The sequence below is a fragment of the Cyanistes caeruleus genome, chromosome 12 (assembly GCF_971803275.1).
Source record: "Cyanistes caeruleus chromosome 12, bCyaCae1.hap1.1, whole genome shotgun sequence".
NCBI lineage: Eukaryota > Metazoa > Chordata > Aves > Passeriformes > Paridae > Cyanistes > Cyanistes caeruleus.
Genome location: NC_141712.1, coordinates 3,247,045 through 3,263,364, shown reverse-complemented (window position 1 = coordinate 3,263,364; position 16,320 = coordinate 3,247,045). Strand labels below are relative to the sequence as shown.

Below are 16,320 nucleotides of genomic sequence, written 5' to 3'. Positions count from 1 at the left end.
CCCGGCGGGAGCGCCGCCCGCGCGGGCCCAGCGCGCGTGCGCGGGGCCCCTCAGCCGGAGCCGCCATGTCCGTGGCGTTCGTGCCCGAGCGGCTGCGCGGCAAGGCGGAGGTGAACCAGGACACGCTGCAGAGGGTGAGCGAAACTGGGTCGGGACGGAGCGGGGACCGGGCCGGGACGGAGCCGGGCGGTGATGCGGACCCTTCCCGCCCGCTTGGGGCACAGGCGGGCGGGGCGGGACGGAGGCCGGGGCGGGCGGTGACCGCGCTCTGTGCCGCAGCTGCTGGAGGAGAACGACCAGCTGATCCGGTGCATCGTGGAGTACCAGAGCAAGGGCCGGGCCGCCGACTGTGTGCAGTAAGTGACCGACGTGGGCGGGCAGGGCGGAGCGCTGGGAGCCCAGGTGTCGGTAACGGGAGTGAAACTCGGCTCGAGCCTCCTAGAGCTTTCCTACTGCCAAGAGGAAAATGCGTCTGGGCTTGCAAAGGGATTTCCCCAAAAACATCTTCGGAGACGTATAAAGCATGGAGCGACCCCGCCGTGTTGGTCAGGGGGTTTGCTCAGTATTGCTGTGACGTGCACTCTGCCCTCCGTGCCTGTGTGTGGCACACCGAGCCGTGTCCCAACAGGGCAGCCAGGCGGAGGCTCTGCCGCTCCAGAACCTGCGGGGGAGCCGCTGCAGCTGCTCTGACCAGCCCCACAGACTGCTCTGTCCTCTCCTGCTCCGCTGCCGTTCGGCGGCTTTCAGGGTTGTGAGCTGAATGTCCTCCTTCCCATCGATGTGGGGTAGTAGCACATGCTCGGCTAGAAGAGTCCAGTTCAGTGTGCTGTACCGGGATTCAGAGTAAGAGCAAGACAAGTTTCCCCTGACTTACTATTCTAGTTCGCAGGGTTTTTTCCCTAACTGTAAATATTAATCAGAGTACACCAGTGCAAGTATGGGTACTTGTCTAGAAAAGAACATGTACCAGATCCTGTGTTTCCTCCTCTCACAGGTACCAGCATATCCTGCACAGAAACCTCATTTATTTAGCTACAATTGCTGATGCCACTCCGCCCAGCACACAGAAGCCTGTAGACTGACTGCAATACCTGGATGTGAGCAGTGCTGCTTTCAGAGGCTGTAGAAATAGTTTAGAGTTCCTCTTAGAGAGCCAAGAAAGTGTGTGTTTGAAAAAAAGCAGGTAAAAAGTGATCTGTACTTCTGTGTTTAAAATGTGAAGTAGTTTTCAGTGCAGTATTAGGCCAGCTTTTCCCCTGTTACTGTAACTAACAGAGCTTAAGAATGATCACATTCCCTTTTCCCTCTGAAAAACTCAATTCGGTGTACTTCTGGGAATAGCCTGGCTGTCAGGACAGCACTATGGGAAGCAGAGCCCATTTCATGAGTAAGGCTCTGTAATAACAAATGTTATGGTAGGTGACTCATACCTCCAACATGACAAAGTCAGGCACGTGTTCCATATATAAAAGCAGTAGACTCTTGTATCCTGTATCAGAACAATTGTGCTAAATAAACTAAAGATGTTCTTTGTAAATTGTAGTATATGCTAAATTAATGTAATGCATTAACAAAGGAGCTGCTCTGTGATTTAGTCAAACAGAAGTGTTAACTTTCCTTTAAGTGGGACTGCTGCACCACTGAGCAATTATGTGCAAGGGAGAAACCAAGCCATTACTTTAGCAAGTTTTTGCCCAAGTTTATTAAGGCTTTTTCTCCGTGTTTGAATTGCTCTGTAAACAAGTCAATTCTTGCATAATCAAAATGGGTTCATGTGCTTCCTGGGTACTGGCAGCATGTTGGCCAGGTGCTTGCTTGTGTGCTCCTACCCAGGAAGGAAAAAAGCAGCTTTACACACCCTGCATATGGCATTCCAGTGCCACAATTAACACACACTAACCTAATAGCCTTGATCTCATAACAGGGACAGAGTCTACTTTTTGCTTACTACCATCAAAGTTACTTACTCTGTGATTCCTAAAAATTCAAGTAACGTGACTTTGGCAACAATCACCTGTACTACTGGTTTGAAGACCCTGCTGAGGCATTGTCTGTACCATATTCTTCTGTGCCATCACTTGAGAAAGCAGCTTTAAAGATTGGACTGTGCATAAAGTTCATTTTTATATGATAGAGTCAGTAAGTAGGCAGTTGACAATTTTCAAACTGTTAAATAATCCCATGTTAATGAAATAAGATCTTTGTTTACAAACTGAAATTACAGTTTAAGGTGCTGCTCATTTTCAGCAAGGTGCATATTTTAAACAGGTATGACCTATTAAATGTATATCTTTAATAAAGCAAATAGTTTACTTTTACAGAAGCTTTAAAATACAAACTGTACAGTTCCAGTTCAGAAGCGTTCGCTATTCACAAGAAGCACTGCAATAAGGGTAAGTTAACTAAGCACCAAACCCTTGCACTTGGCAGTGTAAGTGAAGTTTAAGGGCAAGACTCATTTGCCAAGTGCAACAATTCTTAAAATTACCAGTGTTCAGAACAATCGGAAGCAAAGGACAGAGTAGCACCCACGTGGTCAAAATGCAGACAAACTTTCTTTGTTTTCACAATTCACTTATGTAGGTCCAGAAACTTGCCAGCATTTGTAATTATGAATAAACTGCAAAAACTGCAATCATTTTGGCACTTGTTAGAAAAAAAGTTCAAAATTAAGTTGTTTTCATTAACTTCCATTTTGGTCTTAGTATGAATAACCAAGTAAGTACAACCAAATTTGGGATTTAATATTAGATCTAAACAACAAGATTTAGGAAACTTGAAACCATTCATGAAGTTAAATAACCACTAACATTTTCAGTGGAGGGTTTTCAAAATTATAGTAGTACAGACCATTAACAATTTACAGACAGAAGCCACACTGATTGTGCAAAGCACATTACTGTAAAAAGTCTATGTACAGCAAACAAATCTTTGTAAACATGGTAAGTATGAAGTTTCAGAAAACATGGTGACAATATCATAAATACAGGCAACATTGGCATCCTCAAACAGCACAAAAGGTAACAATCTGGGCCTGCAAATAGAGCCCGTCACCATACAAACAAAAAAGGTGGATGGGTTTTAAATACCCAAATGTTTAATAGTTTTAGTGTTGTGTATACTTTATATTTATATATATATATATAATGTATTTATTTTTTTGGTATCTTTAGATATAGATGTACTTAGTTTGTAAAACCAAAACCAAAAAATGTGCTTTATCTTCATTGAAAAATTATGTAGTTAGAACTAATAACCCATTTTACTAGTAGTTAACATATTAGAATGATATGACTTAAGAAAAATACAAAAATAAGATTAATACTGTCAAAACTCTTATACCAGAAAATATTGTGGTTTTTAGACTCTTTCAAAGATGAAATATGAAAATTTAAATAAGCTCTAACTATATAAAGAATCTTCTGTAATCTCAGTTCATATACAGTGGGATAGGTATACATATATTTACCATTGTTCTTCAATTTGTAAGCACCAGTCACTCACCCCAATCCACTTTGGTTGGAAGATTATTCCTAATTCCACAGGTTCACTTAATGGCACATATTGACTGCAAATAATTACTTTATCCTTTAAAAAAAATAATGTTCTTTTAACTAACTGCTACCCCACATTTCAGTTTTAGTATCTTCTGAGCCAGCTCACAATTCGTAATCAACTGTAGCATCTGAAATAAGACTTTAAATAAATGCAAGTAGTCTCTTAGGCTTTGCTTTCACACACTGCGGGAGCACCGTGTGGATGCCTTCGGCCAAACACAGCCACAGGACATGGTTTGTGTGAGAACCAGGGTGCCCCTCTCCACACAGGTGTGTGAGAACCAGGGTGCCCCTCTCCACACAGGTGTGTGAGAACCAGGGTGCCCCTCTCCACACAGGTGTGTGAGAACCAGGGTGCCCCTCTCCACACAGGTGTGTGAGAACCAGGGTGCCACTCTCCACACAGGTGTGTGAGAACCAGGGTGCCCCTCTCCACACAGGTGTGTGAGAACCAGGGTGCCACTGCCCACACAGGTGTGTGAGAACCAGGGTGCCACTCTCCACACAGGTGTGTGAGAACCAGGGTGCCACTCTCCACACAGGTGTGTGAGAACCAGGGTGCCACTGCCCGCACAGGTGTGTGAGAACCAGGGTGCCACTGCCCACACAGGTGTGTGAGAACCAGGGTGCCACTGCCCACACAGGTGTGTGAGAACCAGGGTGCCCCTCTCCACACAGGTGTGTGAGAACCAGGGTGCCACTCTCCACACAGGTGTGTGAGAACCAGGGTGCCACTGCCCACACAGGTGCCATCTACATCTAGCAGCTCAGGTAACATTGGTGACACAAGGCTGAGTGGTTCTGCTGATCTTCACCTAGAAACTGCCACAAAAACTCAGTTTTGCAGCTGTTTCTGCAGCAGTTCCCAAATAAACTCCCTTGTGTGGCACAGGAAAAGCTGCTGTTGCACTTCATTTTAAAAAAGCTGCCCACAGGCTGTAATGGAGAATACAAAGGCTCTACAGCTTGTCCTTTATAAATTTAAACACAAACAGTGTTGAGCAAAGTGACCACTATATATTTGCTTCAACATATTCAATGTGTTTCAGTAAGATGTTTTAACTATAAATCTATATGAAAAATAGCTATAAAATACAGTGTTTCTTGTATGGTAGTCCTTCAGCAGTTCTTTTTAGAAAAAAAAAATGTCTTGAAAGTAAAGGCAATTATGCGTTTTTTAAAAGCATTTCTACATCACAGTTTTGGGCTGTTTCATGTACTCCAAACATATTGGCCATATTTGCTCAGCACTGTAACTCAAAGTCCGAGTTTGTCTATCTCACCCAAGCCCCCTCAATCCCACATCAAGAGAGAAACAGGATATAGCCAACACAGCACTTTGAATCAAAGTAATGTAATTTTCATTTGGCCCTCTGCTGCATTTCCAGTACGAAGAGCAGTTAGTACTGGTGCAGGTAAGATGGTCTGCGTTCGTGCTTTACTGGGAAAGATTTGAAGCCCTTGTTGATCTGTTTGTGCTGGGAAGCCTGTTGGGATTGCTGCTGCTGCTGCGCGTAGGCAAAGCTGGAGGAGAGGCCGGCTGCCGGGGCGCAGTCACTGGCCCACATGGGCGACTGGAGCATCTGCATGGTGTCACTCCACTGGCTCATGGGGCTGCTCATGGGGTACAGGGACGTGCTCTGGCTGGGCAGCGTGCTGGGCACAGAGGATGTGTGCTGCCACGGGGCCTTGGGAGGCCAGGTTTTGGTCTTGTTATCCTGAGAAAACAAAATCAGTTGGGGGTGGTTTGGTTTAATTAACAGAATGCTGCTTTTTTGAGACAATACTTAACTTTTCACTTTATCATTTCCTGAAGATATTTTCACAAGATTAGTTTATATTTGAAAGCCAAACTGATGCATACATATAGCACTCTCAATTCTTAAAATATCTGCCTATTAAAAAACATTTATTTTAGCTTGACACAGAGGTCTCGCTAAAAGGGAAAAAGTGACTCCCAATTTTAATATATTAAGCTTGGTGACTTTGCCAAAAGCACCTCATGGTACTTGAGTGCAGATGGTTTAGGTTTTCACTGAAGTAAGCAATCTGGAGATACAGATGCTTTTCCAGTTGGCTGCCTCATGTAGACCCATCCCCAAATGGCAGCAGGAGAAAGTACAAAGCACTGAGCTCACCTGACTGCGGTCATCTGCTGCAGAGAGAAGAGGAGGCGATGGCAGTGTGCTGGGTTCCTGTTCACCACTGCTGTGTTTTCTGCCCAGAAACAGATACATTTACTTCCTGGTTTTAAATGAGTCACCCTTATTAATCTGCCACTGGCACAGATCTGGCAGCCTACAGTACTGTTTTCAGTGCAAGTGTTTTCAGAAACATCTGGTTTCATGTACTTTTTGTTCAGTACAGGTAAAAGCAACAATACAGAAACTGCTAGGGTCTTCACAATGCAATAGTTCTTGGAGCTACAGCTTCAACATTTTTGTAAAGGTAAAAGGAAGCTGGGATAGACTTTTGCCCACTTTAAAGAAATCTGCCAGAAATTGTTTTTCTTCTGTTACCTGCTCTTGTGGCTGGGTTTCTTTTGTTTGTTTCTTTCTTTCTTTTTTTGTGTTGACTCCAAATTACTCTGTGACTGTGAACAAAGCCAGAATCTTTGGCCACTTATTTAATTTTTAGAAAAGACTGAAAAATAGTTGGAAAGAACAATCCCAGAGTAGAATTGGGTTGGTATTCATCCTTCATCTTGTGCCTTTTGTTACTGTTGTTCTAACTGCCCTCTGTTGTGAAGTCACTGAGGTTCCAAAGACACGTATCCTCCAGCCCTTTAGAAAAGCAGAATTGCCATAATTCACTTTACTGATAGAAGTGGACTGTTCATAGCTGAAAATCCTGGCTTAGTTTTTCCATTACTGAAATTATTTATGAAGGCGATTTGGCCTCCTCTTCCTCCTGTGAGAAACAGAGGACTAAGCAGGCGTGTATTTCCCACTCCCAGAATGGCAGCAGCAGCTGAGGTGAGACAAGTCCACACCAAGTTAGCAGCAGCTTCTCCCCAGTGCCACAGGGCTGCAGCTGAGGCCAGGCAAGGCATACACTGGCACCCAGATGCCACATCAGGCACAGCCCAGTTGCAGCCAGGCACTCTGCAAAACCAGTGAGGATCTTGGAAAGCCCCAGGAAGCAGCATCCAAAGGATACTCTCATGGAAGATGGAAAGCATCAGATCTTTTCTAGACATTCTGGCCCTCGGTGAACAGCTGGCTGTTTGCACAGGTGCTGGTTTGTTCAAGGAGGAAGCTGCTAACACAACTCACTTCAGGAATCCCTCAGTCCACATCACCCGTGTAGTACACAAAATGTTTGTGAAGACTTGTCTCATTCTCAGGAATTTCCTCTGTCTGGCTACTCAAATTAAATTATATAAGCAAAAGGAATCTTAACAAGTGATCTATTTCTGTTCATTTTGCTCACCTCCTCTGCTTTACAGCAGCAACAAGGTCTGGCCCTGAGAACATGGAGAACAAACTGTCTCCGTTAGCTGAGGAGGTCTCATCACTTGAGCTGGCAGAGTCTCCTTGAGTACCAGACCAGCTGTTTGTCACATCACTGCAAGACAAAAACTTGTATTAGTCCTTGGATTTACAGTGCCTGGTCCAGACTGTGTGCCACAGTTGTGTTAAATCTTTGTCACAGGTGATACCTCAGAGCACAGAATTTCAGTACTTGGTAAAATGTGCCAGTAATACAAATACTTTCACTAGTTCTGAGTGGTCACACTAACTGCTCTGTCTGTTACAGCCTCTTTATATATATTTTACTAAAATAATTATATCAACTAGAAGCACTTCTCCTGTTCTAGGTTTAGAATCACTAAGTACTTGACTTTTTCACTGCAGAACTGAGCTAGAACACATATCCATCCTACTGATTTTACACTAGAGAGTCACAGCTCTTACATTACGGACAAATGGACAGAGAATCTTGAAACACTTGTGTAGTAAATAGTTATAATATGGAAAAAACTACAAATACACTTGCTGTGAGGTACCTGCCTTTTAGTAGCAAGATTAAGTGGCTAAAATCTGGAAAACTGAATTCAGTCAGGCATCACAACTTTGACAGCATCACTTTTCATCAAAACTAGGTCTTAAAGCTGTTTACAAAATACTCAGAAAACTGTGCTGAATACATCTGTGCTATAGTTTCCTTATTTACTCGGCTGGAGTCACAGTCAGTGTCCATGGCACTCTGAAGATGATATCAAGCATGTCAATGCCTTGGGACCAGCAAAGCAGGCAGGGCTCACAGTGCTCAGTCCCAACAGTCAAGTGCAGCTGTCACAGATGCATCAGCAACTGAAAAAACACCCAGTATTCCCACATTCTGCTAAGTCTGGGTGCAAAATGAACCTATACAATCAAAACATACAGCCTGTCCAGTCTCTTACCCCTCTGTGAAATACTCAGGAAAGGGCCAGGTTTTATGAGGATCATCAGGAAGAGGCCAGTTGCCACGCGTGGTGCTTGGACGACGGACGTGCTGTGCTTGCCTCTTCTGTTGCATAGCCTGGTTCACCCCAGCAACATAGCGGGCAAACTCTGGATCAGAGCCAACTGAATGAAAGAAACCAACAAGTCCATTGCTGACACTCGGCTATTTCTGCTGCACTTTCAATCCTTTAGGTTTGACCAAACCCCACAACAAAGTCATTCCCTCCCTGATAAATGGCAGCCAGCAGTGGATAGGTCTTCATGGAGCAGTGAAGAACACTGAACAGGAAATGTTTTACAAAGATGAGATACACAGCATCCATGGTGGATAACGATTATCACATGAAGTACATCTGCCCTTTGCATTCCATCAGGGAAACTGTGTTTGTACTATGACTGTGTCTATGCTGAAAGGTCCAATATCCATCAGGAGACACTGATGAAATGGACACTGTGCACATTTATCCACACACGTGAAAAAGAGCAGAACAATTACTGTACTTGATACCAGAGTGCAACATGATTTCCAGCTATGCTGTGATCCTGCTTAATCGGGAAATCACAATCCCAGATGGATCATACTAGAACACAGCACCAAAACTGCCTCCTTCCTACAAGGATGAGACAATTCTGAAAACGTTCTGATCCTGACCTACAAAACATTTTAGAATAAGAATTATATTTACATAAAAATTTCTTCCATTCTCAACATGATTTTTGTGTTCCAAGCATCCATTAAGAAATAAGCAGTCTTGAGCAGACATACCAAAAGCCCTAATTGAAAAGGGTTTCAGATGCTCCACTGATTAGAGTAAGCAATTGCTGTATTCAGAAGACTGCTGATAATGAGTCACTGTAACTGACTTTCCACAGCTTCTCTTTCTTTTGCCTTTTTTTTCTTCTCTGAGAAAAAACTTGGCAATCTGACTGGATTTATAGAAAATGTCTAGACTACATGCACAGTAATTGCAGTGGGAAGTATTGAGCTGCTGGCTTGCCAGTCTTAGTTGGAGATTGAGTGAAGACTGAAGAACATCCAACAATCATACACAGTTCACAAAGCAGAAATCTTTATCTACTGCTCCCTACATTCAGTTCTGCATTTAGAAGATACATTTCCTTGTTCTCATTTGACACATCCAGAAAAGACCTCGACGATGATTTATTGGATGCAAATTAAGAAAACAGTGAAGAAAACTTTGTTTCTCTGCCTCTTTTATTAAGGAAGGGCTATCTGAGAGCCATCTAGGAACAAAACATCCCCACTAGTGCTTCTTCTCCCTCTGAAATATCATTGTGTCTATTTAAGATGAGGCTGGAAGCCAGACAGTTCCTCAAATCTAAGAATAGAGTCTAGATGGATTCTGAAGGACATCCAGGCTTTTTTTACCTGTGGACAGCATTAAATTCTAATGTGCTGGTAATATTAAAAATAGAAGCTTGCGTTCATTTTTTTTTACCTCACTGAAAACATCAGGTGAACAGTTTTTTACTCCAAAAGATTGGAGTTACCAACATTCCTTCTGCTAGTTCTTACTGCAATATTCCTTCATCAAGTTCTTAGTGAGGATTAAAGTACTACAAAATACATTGTTGGGACTAGTTAGGCCTTCAGCATGAAAGGGCATATATTTAAATTTTATAAATTCTTAATCAGCAATTTTGCATCTGAAGAGAGACATCATTTTCAGACTCTAAAAGTATTTATCAAAAGAAAAATGCGTTTTGCTTCAAATGACAAATGTACAGTTCTAGGAAAGCTTGGAAATTAAAAACTGTCTTCTGTTGTACAGCTTTTTTGTACTATACTAAAGCTTAAAATGAAAATTCTACACCACAGCTCAACTAGGCAAGGTCTATGAAGAAAAGTTCTTTATAGTGGCAAAATATTAAGTTGGAAGGATTTTTGTTTGGTTTCCATTTTTTAAATGCCAGATCTGTGAAAAATACTGCTTACTAAGCACTACAACTGCAGAAGGGTGTATCTTAATCCTCTGAGCACCATTTATGGAACCTGAGTAAGTCACCTTTTCCAAGTACCACTTTCTGCATCCTTGACATTCATCTAATGGAACAAAACAAGTAGTTTTATGTAGAGCAAAAGGAAAATACTACAGAAATAAAATGGATTCAAAGTGCTGAGAATGTCAGTCCTTCGCATACCTGCTACCCACACATGGATTTAGTGCTTGCTGAAAATAATTTTGTCCTCCCTTGGAGGCTGTGATAATCCTTAAGTCTATACACTAAGTATGTTTAAGTAAGATGATGCTAATTCAGACTTACAGTTATTAAGCAACAACATAACTATGGTGGCTATTTTTGCCATAGAAACTTGACTAATTTATCAACTGCACTGACAAAATAACTATCATGAGTCAAAGGAGCTGGTTTGAGACGCCTACACTTTCAAACACAGACGAGTGCAAATGAGCACGGGAAACTGAGCTCTACTTTGATAAAAGGTTTCCCTGTTCTCGTGCTCCTCCCTCCAGGCAGTTGCCATAAATGCACACTACAACATTCCTGCAGCTGTGTTCCAGGCCAACAGAAGTTACATTTACAAGGTAGCAGCTGTGTAAGTTGTTCTTAATATTACCATCAGAATCACACAATCACAGAATATTCTGAGTTGGAAGAGACCCACAAGGATCATCAAGTCCAGCTCTCAAATCAGTGGCCCATATGGGGATCAAACGTTCATCTCCTCTAGGATTCCACAGTCAATTTCTTGGTCTGTAGTTATTTGTTTATTACTCAAAACCTTATCTCACCTCATCTTTGAGAATGAATAATTCATCTATATTTACAATTTATTGGTGGTCCAAACACATGTGACAAACCTCAAAGCACTTGCTCTTTAGTCTCTAATCCTTTGACATCCAAAGTTTTCATTGCAGAATCAGCTGTGGAACAGGAACCAGTATGACTCCCAGGGAATTAGGGAGCAATGGAGGGAAAATGTGGGGATGTGGGAAAGATTCCATACAGCTGTATCTCCAGATTACAGGACTGGTAAAGAGCAGGAAGAATAATTCTGAGAAGGAACACACCTGAGCTCAAGAGTTTGATTTTAAACAGTTTTACAAACTAAGAATAGGAGGAACATCATCTGTAAGTATCTTCTCAGTACTCTGCTGTGCTCTTTATAGGATAGGTCAGACTACTACAGCTGGGACAAGAAACAAGGAATTAGTTCCCATGCTTGCTAATTAATTAGAATTTTAAGATCACCTTCTGTTAAAAAAGCAAATAAGCACACACAAATCCCTGCTTGCATTGTCAGCACCCTTACAGCGGGTGGGCAGCACGTGAAACGACAGTTACTGCCAGCAGAATTTCACAGTATTCTTTTACAAAGGACCCTTACAAAAAGCATAATAAAGGAAAAGACACACACCTGCAGGGTCAAAAGGCAGGATTTCTCCCAACATCCCAAACACTCCATCAGTTTGGTCACGATTTGGCCATGTGTTGTTTCTAGGTCCTTGTGGTTTCTGTCCTAACATTTCTGCCATCATATTGTCCATATAGCTGCTCACAAGACCCAGGCTGTACAAATCAGAGCTTAAATCTGAAAAACCAGGATTGTTCCACTGATTTATATGAGACAATCCAGCTCCAACAGCCGGGGCTTGCTGCTGTGAAGAATTACTGAGCCATTTGGCAGGTACACGTTGCTGTGGTCCAATAGGTTGAAGCAAGTGTTGATAATACTGCATTTGCTGCTGCTGTTTTTGGGACTGCTGCTGGGACAAGCCTTGCTGAGGAGGATGCAGCGGGGTGTGAGACACAGACTGCGGCTGCTGTTGAACTGCTCCTGACTTTTGTTCTGTTGCTGTAGAGGATGCAACAGAGTTCCTTCTTTTCACCATCGGAGAAGTCTGCTGGGATTTGCCCATGTTAAAACCAGACAAGAAATCTATAACATCCTGCATTTCTTGGTCAGTTGGTAAATTCATACCTTTGTCATCCTTGCCATCATCTGGTTTGAAGAAGCTGTCCCGTCTTTCCACTAGAAACCCATTGACGAGCTGGTTATTTGTGCTCTGAACTGGCTGCAGGGCATCTGCGGTCCGAGGGAAGTTACCAATGTTCAGGATGTTCTGCAACCGTGCATCCATGTTAGTGGGTATTTTAGCTTTCTCCTCTGAGCTGGAACTTATGAAGACATTTTTGGAAGGTGTATTGGGGATTGAGTAACTTCCTGTGTTACTTGTACTGGTGCAGGAAGTTTTTTTTGTAAACCGTGAAGTCAGTTTTGAGAATGTCTTTTGCAGACCCCCTGAAGATTTGCTTCCATTCCCCGACGGCATGTCAACTTGGCTCCCAAAGTCTGAGATTTCACGCTGTAACTGGATCTGAATACAAGGCAAAGCTTGCTCCCTGCATCAATAAAAAACATGTATATCAAACCACCTATTACATAACTGAGTTTGTACTTCGGGGAAAAACGTGTATTTCAATAACAGCTCAAGAAAGAAACAACACCAAAGACTGCCAAGTCCACCAACTACTTCTTATGGTAACAAAGCAAATTATTCCTCATATTTGCACACTTTCCATTCCTTAAATTTTACCTGTGCTTCAAGGCCTAAATGGAGACCAATTTAATATAAATCAAATATTTTTATAAGAGAAAAGCAAATACTTTTTTACCCTTGGATATGCTGCTGGTTTGGTTTTAAGCAGTCTCCTGTATCTGTGGATGTACCCAGAAGGTAACTGTGGGGATTAAGAATGTCTTGCTCTCAGTTTGACTCCTGTTTTCCTCTTCTGATGAGCTGGCACTATCAAATCCCTCAGCACAAATTATTCAACAGCTTAGTTTGAACTAGAAAAGGCATGTACCTTCCTTCCTTCCACCTGTGTATATCAAACACAGCAGTATAGAGCACATCTACCAGCCCCAAAGTCTTCTCCGGATCCAGACTCCTCTGTAGCAAAGACATTGTTGCTGGATCTTCTTTCAGACACCTGTCATCGATAAGTTTAAATTAGAAATCAAAATGCTCGTTTTTTATATTAAGCAATTGTACTTTATCAGTCAGAATACAGAAGGCCAATTGTTGCACTCCTGCAGAACAACATGGGAAGCGTAGAGGGGTTCCTGGGCTGCAGCCTGAGCAGTGTGCCTGCTGTGAAACACAGAGCTAATTTACCTGTGAGGTTCAGCAGCACAGGGTATTGAAATCATCACTGGCAAGAGCTCTTTAGGGCAGGCACAGCAGCAATGAACACCAAACACACAACAGCCATTTCTGGAACACAGCGAGAGCCTGAGCCTGGCAGGGTCCGTGCAGAGATGATTCCGCACATCCCAGAGCTGGGGAAATGTCCCTGAGCCGGGACCCTCTGGGCTTGGGACACTTTCCCCCGTGGTCCCGCGGTACCGCCGGGCGACAGCAGGCGGCGCTGCCCCCGGCGGCGAGCACGGGCAGCGGGGACGGTCCCGGAGCACCGCGACACTCCTTCCTTCCTTCCTGCCTTCCTCTGGGAAACAGCACCGCGACACTCCTTCCTTCTTTCCTTCCTGCCTTCCTCTGGGAAACAGCACCGCGACACTCCTTCCTTCCTGCCTTCCTCTGGGAAACAGCACCGCGACACTCCTTCCTTCCTTCCTTCCTTCCTTCCTTCCTTCCTTCCTGCCTTCCTCTGGGAAACAGCACCGCGACACTCCTTCCTTCCTTCCTTCCTCTGGGAAACAGCACCGCGACACTCCTTCCTTCCTTCCTTCCTCTGGGAAACAGCACCGCGACACTCCTTCCTTCCTTCCTTCCTCTGGGAAACAGCACCGCGACACTCCTTCCTTCCTTCCTTCCTCTGGGAAACAGCACCGCGACACTCCTTCCTTCCTTCCTTCCTCTGGGAAACAGCACCGCGACACTCCTTCCTTCCTTCCTGCCTTCCTCTGGGAAACAGCACCGCGACACTCCTTCCTTCCTTCCTTCCTTACTGCCTTCCTCTGGGAAACAGCACCGCGACACTCCTTCCTTCCTTCCTCCAGGAAACAGCACCAGGACACTCCTTCCTTCCCACCTTCCCCCAGGAAACAGCCTCAGGTCACTCCTCCTTCCGGCCGTGCCATCAGCACCACTAGGAACAGGCTGCCCCCGTAAGGAATCACACGTGCTGTACTGCAATTCCTAACACTGACTCCTTCCGAGTTAGAGACAAGTGCTGCCATTGTTCCTACTGCTCTGAATGGGAAGAAATCCTTACAAACTGCAGATCAACCATTTTTCATTAGGCAGTCACCTAAACTATAAATAAATCCCTATATCATAAATGTAGGAACAGCATGTCTTGGAGCCCAGAGGTTCATGGCTCATGACAGCAGAGTGAAGAACAGCCCAGTGAAGAAAGAGCAAAGGCTCTTACATTAAACTCAGCCCATTCTTGGCCTTCCTGAGATACAGCTGGGACCTGCCAGGCCGGAGCATGACAGGAGTACTGGTAGATTATTATTTTTGAAATCTTCTCTTTTACCATCAAGCTTTTACATTTTCTTCAGGTCTCAAAGCCCCAGCACTGCCTCTCTTGCCTCGCCTCCTCCAGAGGCAGCTGAAGTACAGCCCATCAGGAATGGAGGTGTTCAACCAGTCCAGATAGAGGACTGAAATTTAAGGAAGCTGTGCCATAATTGTGCACGTTCTCTTCCATTTGTACTGAAACAATTTTCCCCATTTCCCCATTTCAGTCACAATCTACAATACAGTATTTTTATTTACCAAGTTGATGGAACTTGCACCACAATTCTTGATCCTTCTAAACTTATCTGAGGAGCATAGGCTTCTTTATTTTCAATCTGTGCAGTGTCCACAACCACCTAGCAAATAAAAAAAAAGGGAAAAATTTTAAGCATTAGTTTATCACCCCTGTAGTTAAAGTCTAATAATTTAAACTCCCAGTCATGCTACAAGTACAAAAAAAACCCAAATAAAACCAAACCAACTCACAAAATCATTCTGAATTTACTTATATTTTAATATAAAATTAGTTTAGTAGAGAAACGTGTACTTTAGTTCTTCTCAGTTAAATCCTGTAGTAATGCATCACTATGTCATTACCAGCTGCTCTACCTCCCTGCTAGTGGTTCTCAGTGGCTCCACACAACAGCCCTTATTTTTGACAAGTTTAGCCCAGTTACTACTTTAAGAGCTCCCAAACACCTACTCAGCAACGTTTTAAACAATTTAACTGTAGTGCATGGTATGATATAGAAAAGTAACATTAAGCCATAAAAACCATCACAATTCCTAACATACACCCCTCCCTTTTAAGATTATAAAATTCCAAACCAATATTTCTCTATTCCACCTAATGAAAACGTACTATTATTAATTTCTGAATAAATAAAGAGAAGAAAAGTGACTGTTCAGTTTGTTGGACTCTGAGCCATCTGTAAGATGTCATGAAGACAAATAGAAGAGGAAAGTCTTGAAAATCAACCCTGTGTCATGAACCTTTCTTTTTAGACAATGGAAAAGGAATGTATTCACTTCAGCTTTATTTTAACTTTTAATTTAGTGATAGTGAGTTCCATATTTGGTTCATGCTTTCTGTTGTTGTCCGGTCTGTGTGGGTTGGCCTTTTTGATCATTTCCATAATTTCCTATTTTGGTCATGCTGAAACAGCAGCTTTTTGGCAGCAGTCAGCAGTTCTTGCTTCAGTGACTAGCAGATTAGCTGTACCATTTATCCTTGAAATGGCAAAAGTCCTCGGGTATAAATAAGCCTCAAGGGACATTATTGACTTTGCTGCCATCACCTAACCTACACTGGTCCTGTTTCTAACTGCTTGTCTGTTACTGGGTATGAAAAAATGTGAAACATAATGCTGAGTTTCTCCTCTCTCACTTTAACAAAACCATCAAATAATACTTGAACATAATTATTTCCCACCTTTCAAATATTTTAGCATAAGGCCTTCTTTTTCCTTCAGCTGAATCTAGGCATTTGCCCAGGTTTATTCAATTTTAAACATGTCTAAGCATGGTGATACAAGGCCACACTATCACCCACCCATGAAAATACGTCTCATTTTGGAACAGGGCAATTCCAGTATTCATTTCTTGGTGTTTGTACGTTTTCATTTTACTTAATTTGGTAATCTGCAATTCAGCCCTACTGCAGTTTTAACTGTGAAAAGGAGAAATGAACTTAGGATTTTCTCAACTCCCAAGAAAAGTACAGTCTGCACCCCAGACCTGAAGTCAGAGGTAAAACTCTGATTTGTGCAGACCTGTGTCAGGTTCTGGTTGTGGTGCATGGTTGATGCCCAAGCTCTGGGCTTTGCTGGGGTGTTCCTA

The 16,320-nt window shown here is 43.1% G+C and overlaps 2 protein-coding genes across 4 annotated transcripts in view; one reads left to right on the top strand and one right to left on the bottom strand.

Annotated features, from left to right (window-relative positions):
- Nucleotide 1: 1 nt before the first annotated feature.
- SS18L2 (SS18 like 2) lies at nucleotides 2-2,332 on the top strand. Its single transcript, XM_086847813.1, has 3 exons — nucleotides 2-134; nucleotides 280-356; nucleotides 995-2,332. Exons 1-3 carry the CDS (start codon nucleotides 66-68, stop codon nucleotides 1,080-1,082), a joined length of 234 nt encoding a protein of 77 aa, XP_086703939.1. The 5' UTR covers nucleotides 2-65; the 3' UTR covers nucleotides 1,083-2,332.
- A 2,563-nt stretch (nucleotides 2,333-4,895) lies between these two features.
- The window catches only part of GARRE1 (granule associated Rac and RHOG effector 1), a 55,531-nt gene continuing 44,106 nt past the window's right edge, over nucleotides 4,896-16,320 (bottom strand). For all 3 annotated transcript variants that reach the window (XM_086847791.1, XM_023934887.2, XM_086847792.1), the window contains 7 exons: nucleotides 14,740-14,837; nucleotides 12,860-12,985; nucleotides 11,409-12,394; nucleotides 7,966-8,131; nucleotides 6,990-7,124; nucleotides 5,696-5,774; nucleotides 4,896-5,275 (listed from right to left, as the gene is read on the bottom strand). In XM_086847791.1, the coding sequence (XP_086703917.1) occupies nucleotides 4,958-5,275; nucleotides 5,696-5,774; nucleotides 6,990-7,124; nucleotides 7,966-8,131; nucleotides 11,409-12,394; nucleotides 12,860-12,985; nucleotides 14,740-14,837 (1,908 nt within the window). In that variant the 3' untranslated portion in view covers nucleotides 4,896-4,957. The remainder of the gene's footprint in view (nucleotides 5,276-5,695; nucleotides 5,775-6,989; nucleotides 7,125-7,965; nucleotides 8,132-11,408; nucleotides 12,395-12,859; nucleotides 12,986-14,739; nucleotides 14,838-16,320) is intronic.

Coding starts and splice junctions, on each gene's coding strand:
- SS18L2 (XM_086847813.1), top strand. CDS start 66: ATGTCCGTGGCGTTCGTGCCCGAGCGGCTGCGCGGCAAGGCGGAGGTG. Junction 135..279: donor ACCAGGACACGCTGCAGAGG/GTGAGCGAAACT, acceptor TCTGTGCCGCAG/CTGCTGGAGGAGAACGACCA. Junction 357..994: donor CGGGCCGCCGACTGTGTGCA/GTAAGTGACCGA, acceptor CTCCTCTCACAG/GTACCAGCATATCCTGCACA.